The 16,156-nt window shown below is 45.9% G+C and overlaps 1 protein-coding gene across 2 annotated transcripts in view; it reads left to right on the top strand.

The window, feature by feature from the left end:
• The first annotated feature begins 2,956 nt into the window (after positions 1–2,956).
• The window catches only part of BMPR2 (bone morphogenetic protein receptor type 2), a 197,104-nt gene continuing 183,904 nt past the window's right edge, over positions 2,957–16,156 (top strand). The window contains exon 1 of one of the 2 annotated variants that reach the window (XM_090044768.1): positions 2,957–3,657. In XM_090044768.1, coding sequence (XP_089900894.1) covers positions 3,582–3,657 — 76 coding nt within the window. In that variant the 5' untranslated portion in view covers positions 2,957–3,581. The remainder of the gene's footprint in view (positions 3,658–16,156) is intronic. The other variant, XM_090044767.1, reaches the window with a different exon arrangement.

The following is a 16,156-nucleotide window of genomic DNA, read 5'->3' on the forward strand; positions in this document are numbered from 1 at the left end:
TTGGCATGTGTCTTGCCAACAAAGAAAATTGGAGCTTAGAACTGGAAAAATGGGTATAAGGGACCCCAGGAGGTCATCTAGTCCAACTTCCCACACAAGGCAGGATCATCCCTTTCTGAGGCAGATCAGCTACATTTGTCTAAACCAGTGGTTCTCAACTTTTTTAGATTCAAGACACCCCTCACTAGACACAATATACCGCTCAGAAAATGTAGCTCTTAGTTTTCACTTGTTTTTCTGACTACAGAAAAATAATAGAGCAGGTTTTTTCTGTTGCAAAGAATTCAGACCACAATGGATCAAAATATTTTTAACACTATGAATTCCTATTTGAAATCTCTGTGAATATCTCGTGAATCGTGTGCAAGCTTAGCAGCATGGACATTGCCTGGCACTCTGCAACACTTTTAAAAGGATCTTAAGGCAACCCAGTGTGTCATGGTGCACTGGCTGAGAATCACTGGTTTGACCTGCTCTTAAAAACTTCTAGTGGTGGAGATGCCACAACTTCCCTCAATAACCATTCTGTTGATTAACATCAGCCAGATCCAGTCTTATCTCTGCTGGGTTCTGTGGGGTATGAGTAGTGAAAAGAAATAGTTACAAACTTATTATCACTAAAATCAGGGGATTCAACTCTAAATTCGTACATGCAGCAAAGCAGCAGCATTTTTGCTTAAGAATATTTTTGTAAGACTTAAGGTATTAGATTGGGCTGGGGATCTATATTTCTCAGTTCCGACATCCTTGGACATGAAATAGAAATGGCTGGAGGGCAAAAATGGCTTTAATCCATTTTTTAACTCCACATATTTTGGCCTCAGTGTATGTTACATAAATCTTGAGACTGGACAGGTGTTAAAACAATTACAGCGAGGTCTTACCTGTGCACTGTATATTTTCAAGGGGCTTTTTGTACCATTCCCTGTCAAATTTAATTTAGGTCTAATGTAGAGGTCTAATTTTAACTTAGACCTCTACATTTCAATCCCAGTTCTACTAGAAATTGCACCAGAAACTGTTATTCTTTTCAGGTATGCACAATAAGATGATCTGTATCTTTAGCGTGGCACTGGTTTGGCTGGTGGTTTCTGTGGAACACTCTTGTGGGGGGTTTTTTCTGCTGCCTGTCTGCTTGATCTGTTGCTTGTCCCAAAAATATGGGAGTACACTGGTTTCATCTGAAAACTGGACTCTGTCTGAATTTCCTTCATATCTATGATTTAATTTAATTATTTCTAAATGCACATATAATGTGAAATAAATGTATATAGCACACTTAATGTTCTTTTTACTATTAATGGTGAAAACTATGAAATAATGTGACGATTAGTTAATTTGGAGTTGAAAGGGCAGCACTACACCACAGACAAAAAAAGAATTGTAACCAGAGTACACAGGAATGTGCAGAGATAGGAAAAAACAAAAGAAGTTTGCCTTGGCTTTTTTATTTTCAAATCATACTCTTGACTTCTACGCATCATGGAAATATTTTTAAGTGACCAAAAAGCAGTGCCAATGCAGTGAACTGTGCAGGGAAGATCATTAATGCAGAGATGGAGTAGCAAGGAAGAATCATAGAAAATGAGGGCTGGAAAGGACCTCTGGAGGTCATCTAGTCCAACCCCCTGGTCAAAGCACAACCGGCCCCACTTCAATATCATCCCAGCCAAAGCTTTGTCTAGTCAGGTCTTAAAAACCTCCAAGGATGGAGTCTCCACCATCTCTCTGGGTAACCTGTTCCACCGTTTTACTACCCTTCTAGTGAGATTTTTTTTTCCTAATATCCAACCTAAACTTCTCTTACCGCAACTTGAGATTGTTGCTCCTTGTTCTGTCATCTCCACCACTGAGAACAGTTTAACTTCCTCTTGTGAACCCCCCTTCAAGGGAAACAGGACTAAGAAACAGAATACTAAGAAATGAGCATTGGCAGTGGGAATGTGACAAGAAACACTGCTGTTCCCAGATAAGGAGAAGGGGAGGTCTTCAAAGGTAGTGGAGGCCAGCAGTAAAAGTCTGAAAGCTGAGGCAATGTTTAAGGCAGTGGTTCTCAACATGTTTAGACTTGGAACACCCCCGGACCAGCTTGAGGCATCCCTCAGAAAATGCCAGCACTTGGTTTTCATCTGTTTTGTGACTACAGAAAAATGTGAGAGCAATTCTTCTGTTGCAAAGATCTCAGGAAGCCCACAGCAGAGCAGTGGTGGTGATACCACAGGTTCCTAGCTGAAGTTTCTGGGTTGATCTTGCAAACCCTGTCTGTACGCCAGCACTAATGTGACACAGCATGATGGCACCCTTGAAAGGATCTCTGGGCACCCCAGGGTTCTGTGACCCCCTGGGTGAGAAGCACTAGCGCAAGGGGCCGAGCAAGAGGTGTTGCTCTATCTGTGCTCGTGGGGATGGGCGAGGAACAGGAGATTTTAAGTAACACCTTTCCCTGGGGGCTTGGCTTCTGAAGAAACCCAGCCTGGCTCTTCCTTTCTCCCCGCGGCCGGAGGGGATTTTCCGGCGGCGGTTTGGCGGGGGCTCCCCACACCCTCTCCCTCCCCCTGTAGTAACAATGCACGTGTGACCATCGCCCGACACGATCATGATCAGATTCCGCTCCAGGCAGCAGCTCCGCTGGGAAAAGCAGCCGCGCTTTTCCATAAGACTCTCTTAAGGCGCGGCGGGCGCCCTCCCACGCTGTCTAGGCGCCCTCCCACGCAGCTCCCGCCTAGGCCGCGGTCTGGCAACCGCGCGATTGTCCCCAACATGGAGGTGCGGGCGTCGCACGCAAAATTCCTGCGCACAGGCATAGGCACTGGGAGGGGGAGGGGAAAGAAAGGGGCGGTGCCACTCGACGTAGCCCTTCTCTACCCACCTGGAGGCCACCTCTATGATCCGGCGGCGTTCGCGGGAGGGCGCGGCACGAGACCCGGCGGGCCAGGGGCGGGGCCCTGCGGCCGTTGCGCTCAGACAGGCAGTTCCCCGCTGCTCCCCTTTGTGTCTGGGCCGGGCCCGGAGCGGCCCCGTGAGAGGGGCGACGCCCGCGGCTCCCTCCCCCCGACCCGTTTCCCTCCCCTGCGGCTTTGGGCGATGCGGCGGGGCTGAGCGGGGGCAGTCGCCGACGGAGGAGGCGGGGCAGGGCCACGGGCCTGGCGCTGCCCGCGACCCGCCGCACCGCGCCCGCTCCTTCCCGCGCGGCTGCCGGGCCGCGATGCCGCCGCGGGGCCGGGCCGGCGCCTGAGGGGCCGCGCACGGAGCTCGGGCCGGGGGGGATGCAGCGCCGACCCCGGACCCTGCAGAGCTGCCGCGGGGGGGGGCGGGGCGCGTCGCAAGGCCGCCAACGGAGCCGCCGCCGCCTCGCGGGCTCGGGCTGACAGGCTGAGGCTCGGGGCTGCGGGAGAAGCCGGCGCTGTAGCCATGCGGGTGGAAGCAGCAAGGCAGGCGGCTCGTGGTGGCTGCCATTTGCCCTGCCAGCCGGGCGCGTGAAGCGCCCCCAGCCCTACCCGGAGACGGGGAGGGGACCCTCCGCCAGCTGCATCGATCCGCGTTTTCGTCTTCCTGCGGTGCCTCCTACCTCTGCCCCCGGGATGCCGGCCTCACTGCGGCGCCTCTTGCTGCTGCTCTGGCTCTCCAGTGCCACGGCGCTGCTCGGCATTGCGGCTGGTAAGTAGCCCGTGGGCGCGGGCAACTAGAAATTTTGGGATGGGGAAGGGCGTGGGGTTCCCCAGGGGTTCAGTGAGGCAGGGGGCCCTGCTACAGCATCCCCCTGTCCGCACCACATGCTCCCACGCCCTCAAGTGCTCAGCTGCAGACCCCCTTGGCAGAGAAAACAGGCTTCATTGTCTACCTGGACCCACCCCTCAGCTGGGCTTTATTTTACCTTGTCTGTTGTTGGCTGAATGGCTTTTTCTTGTCATTGGGGGGGAGGAAATGCAGGCTTTATATTCTGAAAGCCTCGCCCTTGGTGATGTGTGACACAGGTTTTTTCTTTTTCTTTTTTCTTATGGTGTGTTCGTATTGCCAGCAGAGCTGTGCGTGCTTGCTGGTGGGATCTTTGGGCACAGCCATTTTTAATTTTAATAGCCTTGGTGATTTGAGAGGCATTACATCTATGAGGGCGGGTGCGTTTTTAGGGATGCCTTCTAGTCCACCGTGCATCTTCTCCTGGGTGTTTGAAACCCAAGTGAAAATTTTCCATTGTTACCTGCGATCACAGGGTGATAAAACAGAAGGCTGGCGAGGAAGCTGCAAGGTGTGTGAATACGGAACATGAAAGATTTACTTTTTTCTATAGTGAGCGAAATGTCTAATGATTTGAAAGCATCGTTTTCTGTATTTCAAGCAGTTGAATCCTTTTTAATTTTTTCTGAAGCTAAGGTTGAGAGGAATAGAAAGAAGAGTTTTCTATGTATTTGGAAGAGTAGTTGATATGGCTCTAGCCTCCGTTGGCTTTTGGTCATTGTATCAGCTGAGAATGGAGGAGCTCTTCTCTGAAGGGTTATTCAGCTTTTATTAAGTACTAATGCATATTCCTCCCGTGTATGCTCTTCAGCAGCTTTGGAAGACTTGTGGGACTGCGATATCTGTCCTTCTATTCAAAAACCAGTTTAGAATACCTGATCTTTTCAGCATGATTCTTTAGTCAGCCATGTATCTTAGTCACACTCACAAACAATAATTTTTCTTGTGAAAACAGTAAGATTAGGATAGTTTGCACACAACTTTTCACATGAGTAGTTTTAAGTGCTTTCCCCCCCCCCCCCCCCCCAATGTTCAAGCCAGTCACTCTGTGAATCAGTCACATTTTTATCAGTTTCTCCATGGTGGATAGTCTGCGTTCATTTCACTTCTCTTTTTTTAAAAGATCTTTAGGGAACTAGTGAACTGAATTGATTAATAGGCATCATTTGCCTGGATCAGCATGACCTTTGACTGCATTGATATTATAGAAGGATATATGCAGTGTCTGTGTAGTAATTTAAGAGGATTTCTTTGAAGAATGGACCTTTGAAGCTCAAAAGCTTTGGTATGAAAATGTATGTATGACCCTAGAATATCACATTATTTAAACTTGTCCCTTAAACGTGAAAGTTGAAGTGTAGCATTTTCTTTTGTTTAATTAGTAAAACTTCAGCAGGTTGATATTTCTTTGTACTGATAGACGTGAAGGATTATTGAAGGAGTGAGCACTGATTTGAGCTAGGTAGGCAATGGGTAGGTACTGTATATAGGCTTACTCAGTCCATTTTGCTAATTGGTCTCGGTTTCCACCCGTTAAGAACATTCTTGCTATTTCTAACTTGGGTATGTCTTATAAAGAAACAGTAGCAAAGCCAGCATTTTTGATCATCTTGTGATATGTATGACTAGGGATTTGCTTTTTACATTATGAATTTATTAAAAATATGCATCCAACCTGGGCTTTAAATGGTTTGTTCACAATTGATGGTTGCTAATGTTTTTGAGACTGAGCTAAAGTAATTATTTGAAAGTTTGATTGTAAGTTTAACTGTGAATATTAAGGAAAAATATTGATACCTGGGAAACCACTCTAAGGTGAAATTCTGCCTGTTCAGGGGATAAAAGGGCTTGTTCATGTATGTGAAGTAAAATGGTAATTCACGTATAGGTGCAACATTTTAACCCTGTGCAGTTTGAACTCCTCAATTAACATGCTTCTGCATCTCGCTTAGGAAAGGATAACTCAATGGCAGGGTAAATTCAGTATCAATAAGCATGAAGTAATTCCCTCTGGAGGGGAAACTTGAATGTATGATTTTAAGTTAACAGGACTAATGCAGAAAAAATATGTAGGTATCTTTTGTCAAAAAGCAAAGGATGCATGGGGAGTGTAAAGGAAAATATTATAGTGTCATTAAAATAAAGGATTCACTTACAATCTGTACAGAATGCAGGAAATATGGTGAATAGGGATTTTCTTTACACTGAACATTTGAAAACCTAATAAGGAACCAGCTTGAGGCTTAAATTCTTCCTATAGGCTGCCTGGGAAAATTTACCACTTTCCTCAGCAAATTCTTTTCATATCTTAAAAATAAGTGTTTTGGGTATTCTCTTCTGAAAGTTGTGCATCTCCCCGCCTAAAAAGCAGTGTTACTGTGTAGAAAATGGTCAAGATAAAAGGTTGGCAGGGCCTTTAAAGGTGATGTATGAACGCCAGAAATTTGAATTTGTGCCACGTTATGCTTCCTCCTTTTGTAAGAAGAAAGCTTAAAATTCTCCTCGTGTAACGTTTTTCTTTAGAGGTATCCAGCATGTGTATTTTATCTTATGTTGGGAGACCTCCTTAGTGACTCATATAGCTGGGGACCTTAATTGAAGAGGAATATTTGTTGAATCTTTGAAGGATTGTGTTAACATTTATTTAACAATTTGAATAAATGTAATTTCTCCTCTAATATAATCATGTTTTACTTTCTGGGTATCTGGGATATATAATCCAAAACCTATTTCTTCCTCACTTTGTAGACTCTAGCCATGGAGATTCCCATCTCTAATGTAAAAACCCAATTAAGAAAAATCCAGAAATAAATACTGAAACCCACCCCCCAAACTAGTGCCTTTATAGAGCACATGAAGTTATCCGTTGGGCTGTATCTGCATGTTCTTTTCTTCAGCTAGTCAACTTATGAAAGTAGACCACCTTTGGAGTGGCTGGAGTTTGAAATCTGGTTAAAGACAATTATATTACTTGCTTTAATAAAAAATGAATCATTTGAGGCCATTTTAACTAGTTTGACAGAACAGGATAATGTTTCTTGAATGTCTCAAGAAACATTATTACAAGTGTGAAAGTCAAGGATTTTTCTGTGTGCTATCTTTCATAGAACCAGTGTGTAGTAGTTGTGAAAGACCTTTTGGGCATTGAGTGCTTTTCCTTAGGCTGGGAAAGAAACTGACACAGTTTGAGCTAAATAATGGGTAGACCAGTGGCTTGTATATAACTCCACATGTGAATGAAAAGAGTCATTTCAAGGAGTGAAGGAGGGCTGTAAAGAAGGAGCAAAGGTGAACTTTTGAGAGGTGGCCAAGGATTTCTTTGGCCATTCATTTCAGTTCTGTTATTGGTGTTTCTGACTTTTACATAGATTTCTGATTCTTTTATATAAAGCGTTTCCTTGATCCTGTCTTTTCTCCAAATGCCTGTTGCTTTGCCAGAGCTATGCTTGGTGCCCATTGTGCATTTCAGCAATAATCAGAAAATCCAAATCATGCTTGTTAAACAAAAGACACCTGTTTAAAAAGGTAGACTTTGTGGGGCAGAGTTGGTGTACTGTATAAGTGCATAAGCTTTGTCCTTGCATCAGATGAGTCCTTCATTGACTTTTGTTAGGTTACTCTTTTGAATGAACCTACACCATCTTTAATGGAGCTTTCTGCTCACATGAGGCAGCCAAGGCTTCTATAATCAAGTTGCTAAAACATAGAGCAGAGAAGCCTTAAGCTGGCATGGAAAGGATGCTTCTGTTGGAAAGGCAGAGGTCTCTAGAAACCTGCAAGTAATGGTGGGGAATGGAGGAAGGGACGGGGAATCCTGAACCGTCTGCCTGTTCTACTGTGATGATGGTGGGCAAAACTTATTTCTTCACCTGTTACAAATAAATAAAGGATCTTAGCTGAGTATTCTTTCACTGGAGTTATTCTTGCGTTGGGCATGCATGTGTATGCATACTTTTGTATGTCTTATGAAGTGGAGTTTGGTCCTGCGTTAATACTTCTCTAGAAAATATTGTTTGAAGGGATATCATTGGCTTATCTCTTGTCTGCTTTTTCCTATTTAGTAGTATTTCAGTTAAAAATATTTTTCTAGAATCTTATAAATATACTTAAGTTTCTCTGCATTTGTCAGAACCCTGTGCAGGCAGTGTCACTGTTTTCCATAATGTGTAAGTTATCTATTACCCTTCTTGGCTTTCACACAGATGAAAGAACACATTAAAATGCAAATATATGACTAATTTTTATGTCCTTTCTTTATAGGGAAAGGTAGTATCACTGGAGCTAGTTTGAATTCTTTAGAATTGGCTACATTTAAAGTTGATGGGTCTTGCCAGAAAGGTGCTAATGCAGTTTCCTTAGCCAGTGCTGACAGGACCTTGTATGAATGATAGTGTAAATCCTGTTGAGAACAAAATGTTTTGCCTTGACTGAAACCAACAGTAATCCTTTTGGATGCTGGTAGGAATATGAGTGGGGCCTGCATCTGCTAGTAAGTGTTTTATGGCTTTCATGAAATAGCTTGCTTTTTACATTTCTCACATTGGTTTAGTTTAAAAATTCCGTGAAAAGAAATAGCAACTACTTCATTTGTTAAAATAATTAAACAAAATATTTTTGAATACATTGGTCTGTTTGCATTTAGAACACAGGAATTTACAGAAATGTAGAGCAGGAATGCACCTGAAGAGGTCACCTGTGCTAGTCATCTGATCTGAGGGATAAGTAAAGCTAGACAACCTCTGAAAGATGTTTGCTTAACAACCTGTTCTTAAAAACCTTCCTCGAAGGGGGTTTCGCAGCCTCCCTATCTAGCTTATTCATGTGCTTAGCTATTTTTACAATAAGAGAGTTTTTTTTAATATCTGTCTTAAATCTTTGCTACAAAGTAAGCCAATTACAATTTGTCTTGCCCTCAGTGGATGTGGATCTCTATCCTTTTCATACTGTCTTTTAACATATTGGAAATCTGTTAAGTCCCTTTTTTATCTTTTCTTTTCTAAATGAACATAATTCTTTCAATCTGTACTTGGGTCATATTTTCTTTCTCTCTCATCATTCTTATTTTCTGTGCTCCTGCACAGGACTGCTTGAGAGCAGTGTATACTCTCGTGTCCAAATGAACATTGTTTCATGATATTGGAGTCCATGAAACACTCCTGGAGGTCCTTGATCACCTCTCCAACTAAGCAGAGGGAGCACTCAACAGTTCCTTTGCCAAAAGCCATAGGAGCGTAGCCAGGTATGAATGGATCAGAGTGGAGGTGGCAGATCAGTCGTAGCCATTACTGGCATCAGTACTGGGTGAAGGCCAAGGTCTTTAAGTCCCAGTATGAGAGGACCTGGGTTGCCAACCAGGTTGCGTGCACCTGGTGGACAACATGTATTTTTCTTTGAAGAACTATTGTATGGCCTCACTTGGGCTGATTCTATAGAACACTGCTTTGTCACTGATCAGAGGCTTACCCAGAGTTACTTGATGACAGTGTTGTTGAGAAGAAGGAAGGGTCCCTGCTGTAGTTTCAGTCCCCCACAGCAGGGGATACATCAGCAGTTGGGACCAGACAACTCCAGCAACATAGAGAAAGGTAAGGATCAAGTGACTGTCTGTTTTGCATTGTCTCATTTTCCAGCCTAGAGTCAACTAGAGAGAATTCCCACATGACCAAGCACTCTTGACTTGATGAATAACTGTTCTCTGAAACTGAAGACCTGATAAAGTGACATCCAGACAGCCTACTCTCAGCTGTCATTGGATTCCCTATTCCAATGAGGGCGTTTTGGCAGCAGTGCCGTATTGACAGCGGGCAGGGGGCACTGGCTGGGCCCTCCATGGGGAACTTGGTCCCCAGCGCTACTTCAAGTTTTAATTGGCCACAGATGGGTGTGTGTGTGTGTGTGTGTGTGCGCGCGCAAATGCAAGCATTGGGCCCTGGGTGCAGGAGACTCGCTGTATGCTACTGATTGGCAGTTCAAGGAACTGATGTGCATCTCCTTTTGCTCCTCCCCCATTGCTTATACAGACATTTGGGGAGTGGTGGGTAGGGTGGCAGTTTCCTACAGTACCCCATGCAATGCCTTCCCCCTGTTTGCCCTGTACCCCCCTGCCCAGCTCCAGTAAAGTTTGCTTGCAAGTAAAGACGGAGGCAACTGTTTTCTGATTGGGTACCTGAGGAGGGAAAAAAACATGTCACCTCCTGAAAATGAGAGGGACCACATAAAGACAGTGAAGAGCAAATGTTTTCTTTCTCTTTGCAGCCACAGTTTCCCTTGCCACAACAACTGAACAGTACTGCTGGAAACATGCAGTGCTATCTTATTCAGCACATAAAACACACAGTTGGGCATCCAAGGAATATTACTATCACAGGATTCAATCTTACCATAGCAGGAAGGTAGAACAGCAGGTTATAGTAGTGGGGAAGGAGATCTTCCCCCCTACCTCCCTGCTCACAACTCTCTGAAGTGGAGTACGGTGGTAACTTAGGGTGTTCTGAGCAGTTGTGAGGTCTTACAAGTGCTATGACATAAAGGTTCTCCTCAAAAACCTCATATCATCCACTTCAAAACCCCATGTCATCAAGGGGACAAGTCTTTGAGTTCCTGGAGGCATTGTGGAGCTTCTCTGACCATCCAGTAGTCATATGTGTGAATTTCTTCCCAGTGGTCCACAGTGCCCTGCTGCAGGTATCCCTGGCTGTTTGTGTGCTCTGAGCTGTATGTGTACATGTACCTGTCCCTGGTGCATTTCAGAAACTGCACATGGACACATCTAATGATGTCTTCTCATGGTTTGGAGAGTCAAAGGAGGCTATTATGGATTGCTAATCTTCAAATGATTGCTGCCACCTGCTGATTCACATTCAGCAGCGCTCTAATAGGTGCTCAGGTGGTCAGTTCTGACTGTCTTTTGTCATCCTGCTTATCCTGAAGTTCTGATGCCACTCATCTTATATCCCCAGTGCAATCAACTATTTGTCTTCATTTGTCTTTGTGATTTAGAAGCAGCAGTAGATAGTCTGCAGAACTCACAGAAGGTTGTCCTTTTGGACATTTTTTTACTTTCTTCCTCTGGCATTTTATTATTGTACCCAGCTCAGCACACGGTTCTAGGAAGTACCTTTTCCATGTCAGAGCCCATTGAACTCTGAGATGTCATGCTTTGTCAAAGCAGCTGGTGAAGATGCTCAGTGGCAGGCATGGTCAGGTGCTAGAGGACTCTGCCTTGACGCTGATAGTGCCAGCACTGCTTACTCAATGCTGCCTACAAGGTCAAAAGGTGAAAGATATCCATTCTTTTCTGCCTCTGGAATGAAATCAAACCGAATCTGACCAGTCTTCCTGACGTGCTCTACATTCCCAGAAGTGCAAAGGCCAAAAAAGTTTTGGAAACCTGAGGAACAAATTTGAATCATGGCTGAAAAGGCTGTGGGGATTTGTGGTCTCCAGTTATCTAGTGGTTAAGCAGTGTTGTTCCTGTACCAGGGGTCAGCAACCACTGGCACATGTGCCGAGCATGGCATGCAAGACCATTTTGCTTGGCACACCACCGACAGCCTGAACTCTAAGCAGCTGCTGCCAGCCACAGAGCCCAGGCTGCTCCCAGCAGGTGGCTGGGAGGCGGCAAGCCCTGCTGCATGCAGACCAGGCTCCATGGGCTGGCTGCTGCCGGGAGGCTGCAAACAGCTGCTCCAGGGTCCGGCAATTCCAAGTTAGACTTTGTTTTTTTCTACACTCTGGCCAAAAAATATTGCCTACCCCTACATCTAGTCTCTTTAAAAAAAAAAATAAAAAATAGAGGTTTCAGTGAAAGAGGACTGTATGTCTGTCTGCTTCTATTACCATACATCTTAAAAGCACTTTAAAACCCACATTCTTTTGACATACTTTAAGTGTACACTGCCTATACCCTAAATTTAAGTGTCTTACATTTTGTATTCCTTTCAATAATTTATAGTTTATTTTATGTTTCTTAACTCGTGGTTGTGGTTCAGCGGTAGAATCCTTTTCTACCACATGGGAGACCCAAGTTTGACTTCTGGATGCGGATATAACTACAGCCGCTGAGATGTCTGGACTCAGTCTGGCCTTTGGATTCTGGCTCAGTGGTTTAAGTGGCAGGGAAGTGGAAGGTTTTGGCAACCTCAGCTCTTCTGTATGCCTGCCTAAGCATATTCATCGATGTTCCTGGTGACCTCCAGAAAGATCGATGGTTGCCTGGTACTACTCATGTTTCTTATTTATGTCTTCTCCATCTCTGGTTCCAGCTGTTTTTTTGATCCCTCATGTGCAGATCTCTTCATGCCACTAATTTTCAGTGATCACGTGCCCCCTTCTATCTCTTTCAGATATTTTGTCAGATAGGATGGTCAATATAGTGTTTCAGGTAGTGACAAACCATATATTTATTTTTCAGCATAATTTTTTTTTAGTATCTTTTACTCCATCCATTAAACCTCTTAATGTTTTGCTTTTTTTTTTTTTTAAACCCTCACTACACATTAAGTAGGGGTTTGCATTGAACTTTCCACAAGAATGCTGCTATCAGATTTCTGAGTAACTTGGCTAATTCAGTTAATTTAAGAGTCCACAATATCTTTGAGTACCTTTTTTCTTTCCAGTGTGGATTATTTTGATTTTTTTTATCACTGAATTTAATTTGTCGTCTTTATTTACTTAGTTTTGGTACAGATATTTCCATGTTTTCATCTATGTTATTGTCTTCAAAAATTCCAGTTACTGTCAAATACTGACTTTTCCAGTATTGTTCCTCTTTACCCTTGTCTTTTGTTATTAGCCTGAAACAATGAAACATGAATGAATTTATGGAAGCTTAGGGCAGTATGTGAGACTATATTCCCCTGAAAACTTGATAATGTGTTATTCGGAATCGGAGCAAGCTGCAGAATAAGAGAGCTAACAACTAGTGCACTTCTGGGCACCGCTGTCATCACAGGTAGTGACTTAAGTGCCTGTAAGTAATAGCAGCAGTACAGTCACTGTTGACCAGAGATATTTCCTTGCTTGGTATTGCTGTATTTACCTGAATCCAAGACTACCCTGAATTTAAGGTAACTCCAATATCTTGGGGGCTGCGGGTGATGGGCCACCTGGGAGACAGTGATCATCGCTTGCTGGAATTCACCATCCAGCGTAAGGTGGCAAAGGGCTGCAGCAAGGCAACAGCCCTAGACTTTAGGAGGGCTGACTTCAACAAGCTAAGGAGGATTGTTGGGGAAGCGCTGAGGACCCAGAGGGGAAGGGAATCAGATGTCGAAGGTGAGTGGTTGCTCCTTAAGGAGACGATCCTCCATGCCCAAAGGGAGGTAATCCCAAGAAGGGTCAAAGGGAGCAGGAGGGCACATAAACCCCCATGGCTCACTAAGAGCATCCGGGAATGTCTCCTTGCTAAAAGGGAGGCATACACCCAATGGAGGGATGGGGTCATCACCAAGAAGGACTATGTTACAGTCGCCCGAGGATGTAGGGGGGCAGTCAGGAGGGCCAAGGCAGAGATGGAGATAGGACTAGCTTCCCGGATTAAGGACAATAAGAAGTCCTTCTTCAAATACATAGGGGGTAAAAAGAGGGTCCCGGGTAATGTGGGGCCCCTGCAGGACACGATGGGCAACTTAGTCATCACGCCAGATGACAAAGCTAACATATTTAACGATTTCTTTGCCTCTGTCTTCCTAAGTAGGGACCAGTTCAGCCACCTCCCTGCTGGGCCCCCCTCAGGCCCCGGGAGAGACACGCCTGGGCCAGGGGTTAGCGAGGAGTTAGTTAGGGTACTTCTGGAGAGGCTGGACGTGTTCAAGTCTGCTGGTCCGGACGATCTTCACCCTAGGGTTCTACAGGAACTGGCCGAGGTCGTTGCGGGACCCCTGGCGCGGCTCTATGAGCACTCGTGGTGCTCTGGTGAGGTGCCGGAGGACTGGAAGAGGGCCAATGTGGTCCCTATCTTCAAAAAGGGAAAAAAAGAGGACCCGGGAAATTACAGGCCAGTTAGTCTTACCTCAATCCCAGGTAAGCTCTTTGAAAAAATTATCCTGGCACACATCCAGGAGGGCCTTGCGGGGGAATGCATGCTCAGGGGCAACCAACATGGGTTCATCAGTGGCAGGTCTTGTCAGACCAACCTGGTGGCCTTTTACGATCAGGTCACCAAATCATTAGACGCAGGGGTTGCTGTGGATGTAGTCTTTCTTGACTTCCGGAAGGCTTTCGACACTGTCTCTCACCCTGTCCTCATCAAAAAGCTGGGAGACTGTGGTGTCGATGCCCACACGGTCAAATGGGTCACCAACTGGTTGGAGGGCCGCACCCAGAGGGTGGTAGTGGATGGGTTCTTCTCGACCTGGAAGGACGTGGGCAGTGGGGTTCCGCAGGGCTCGGTCCTCGGGCCCGCACTGTTCAACATCTTCATCAGTGACTTGGATGAGGGGGTAGAAAGCACCCTGTTCAAGTTTGCTGATGACACTAAGATGTGGGGGGATGTGGGTGCACTAGAAGGGTGCAATAGGCTACAAGCTGACCTTGACAGGTTGCAACGGTGGGCGGATGAGAATAGGATGGGGTTTAACACTGATAAGTGCAAGGTGTTGCACATGGGGAGGAAGAACCGGCACCACACTTACAGGTTGGGGAACTCCCCTCTTGCCAGCACGGAGACGGAAAAGGATCTTGGAGTCGTCATTGACTCCACGATGAACGTGGGCCAGCAGTGTGGGGAGGCAGTCAAGAAGGCCAACCGTACCCTGTCATGCATCCACAGATGCATCTTGAGCAGGTCCAGGGAGGTGATCCTCCCCCTCTATGCGGCACTGGTCAGGCCGCAGCTGGAGTACTGCGTCCAGTTCTGGGCGCCACACTTCAAGAGGGACGTGGACGATATGGAAAGAGTTCAGAGGAGGGTCACTCGTATGATCAGGGGTCAGCAGGGCAGGCCTTATGAGGAGAGGCTACGGGACCTGAACCTGTTTAGCCTCCACAAGAGAAGGTTAAGGGGGGACCTTGTGGCCTGCTACAAACTGGTCAGGGGGGATCAGCAGGTATTGGGGGAGTCCCTGTTCCCCCGTGCGCTGCCAGGAGTGACCAGGAATAACGGTCACAAGCTGGCGGAGGGTAAGTTTAGATTAGATATTAGGAGGCGCTACTTCACAGTCAGGGTGGCTAGGGCCTGGAACTGGCTTCCAGGGGAAGTGGTGCAGGCTCCTAGCCTGGGGATTTTTAAAAGGAAGTTAGATGAGCCCGGTGCTCTTTCCTGCCAAGGCAGGGGGTCGGACTAGATGATCTACCTAGGTCCCTTCCGACTCTAGCTACTATGAAACTATCAGATTCTAGACATGGGGGAAAAAAATAATTTTTTTTAATACTTTTCTATATATTGAATCTAATGATTGGAGGGTCATCTTAAATTCATCCCCCCCAAACTACTGTAAGGGGAGGGGGAAGCAGTAAGGGTACAGGCTGTAGGGTGGAAGAAAAATGGGGAAGCAATAGGGAAGGGCAGGTGCAGGGGTCAAGTGGCTCCTGCTGCCTGCCCCGCCTTGCTGTCTGCTCCTTGTCTACTCCCCCCACCCCTGCTTACCCTTGCTTGGGTGCTAGTAGGCTCCACTTCAGCACTGGGCCTGGAGCATGCCCCCAGTAGGGCCAGGGCAGAGTTGCCACTTTGGGCTGGTTTGGACTGGGGCCATGCTCCATGCCCCGGGCTGGAGCTTACCGGCTCCTAAACGAGGGCAAGTAGCGGGATGGGGAAAGACCTGAGTCTGGAGATGGGATTGTAGGTGGTGGGGGTAGAGCAGAGGCAACACAGGGGCAAACAGCATCTGCAGCTCCAGCCCTGATCTTGTGTCAAGGCCAGCACAGAGCTGCAGTAGCTGCCTGTCCCCATTCCTCCTCAACCATCTTGTGCTAGATTCCAAGACAAGGGGCTGTTTTACCTCATGTTAACTGTGTGCTGGGGATAAAACTTCCACTTGGGATCACATAAATAGGATATGTGCATATGAATTTATTTTTCTTGATTACGCTGTACATGTGTTAGTGTTACAGGGTAAAAAAAAAAAAAAAAAAGCAGTTTTACTGTCTGAATTGTAAATTTTGTGGGCTGAGGATCCTGGAGTGTGGAGGCAACTAGAACTGTAGTCACACATCATATAAGTATGTATTATATCAGCGTTTCTCAACTCATGAGTTATGACCCAAAAGTGGGTAGCAGGAATGTATGAAAGGTTTGTGAACAAACTTTAAAAATGGATTCTCCTTTAAAGGACGAAAAACATGGAAAAATGTGTCTTTTCCCTTGCAGTCTGGCAGAGTTCCAGCCTATAAGGGGCTGCATGGGGGCCCCCTATGACCAACACCCTTCCTCCTTGACTCACACCTCCCTGCCCTACATACTGGGGGCTGTGGGGCCTGAAGG

Source organism: Crocodylus siamensis, chromosome 4 (genome assembly GCF_052110815.1).
Source record: "Crocodylus siamensis isolate JL-2025a chromosome 4, ASM5211081v1, whole genome shotgun sequence".
In the NCBI taxonomy this organism is placed as follows: Eukaryota; Metazoa; Chordata; order Crocodylia; family Crocodylidae; genus Crocodylus; species Crocodylus siamensis.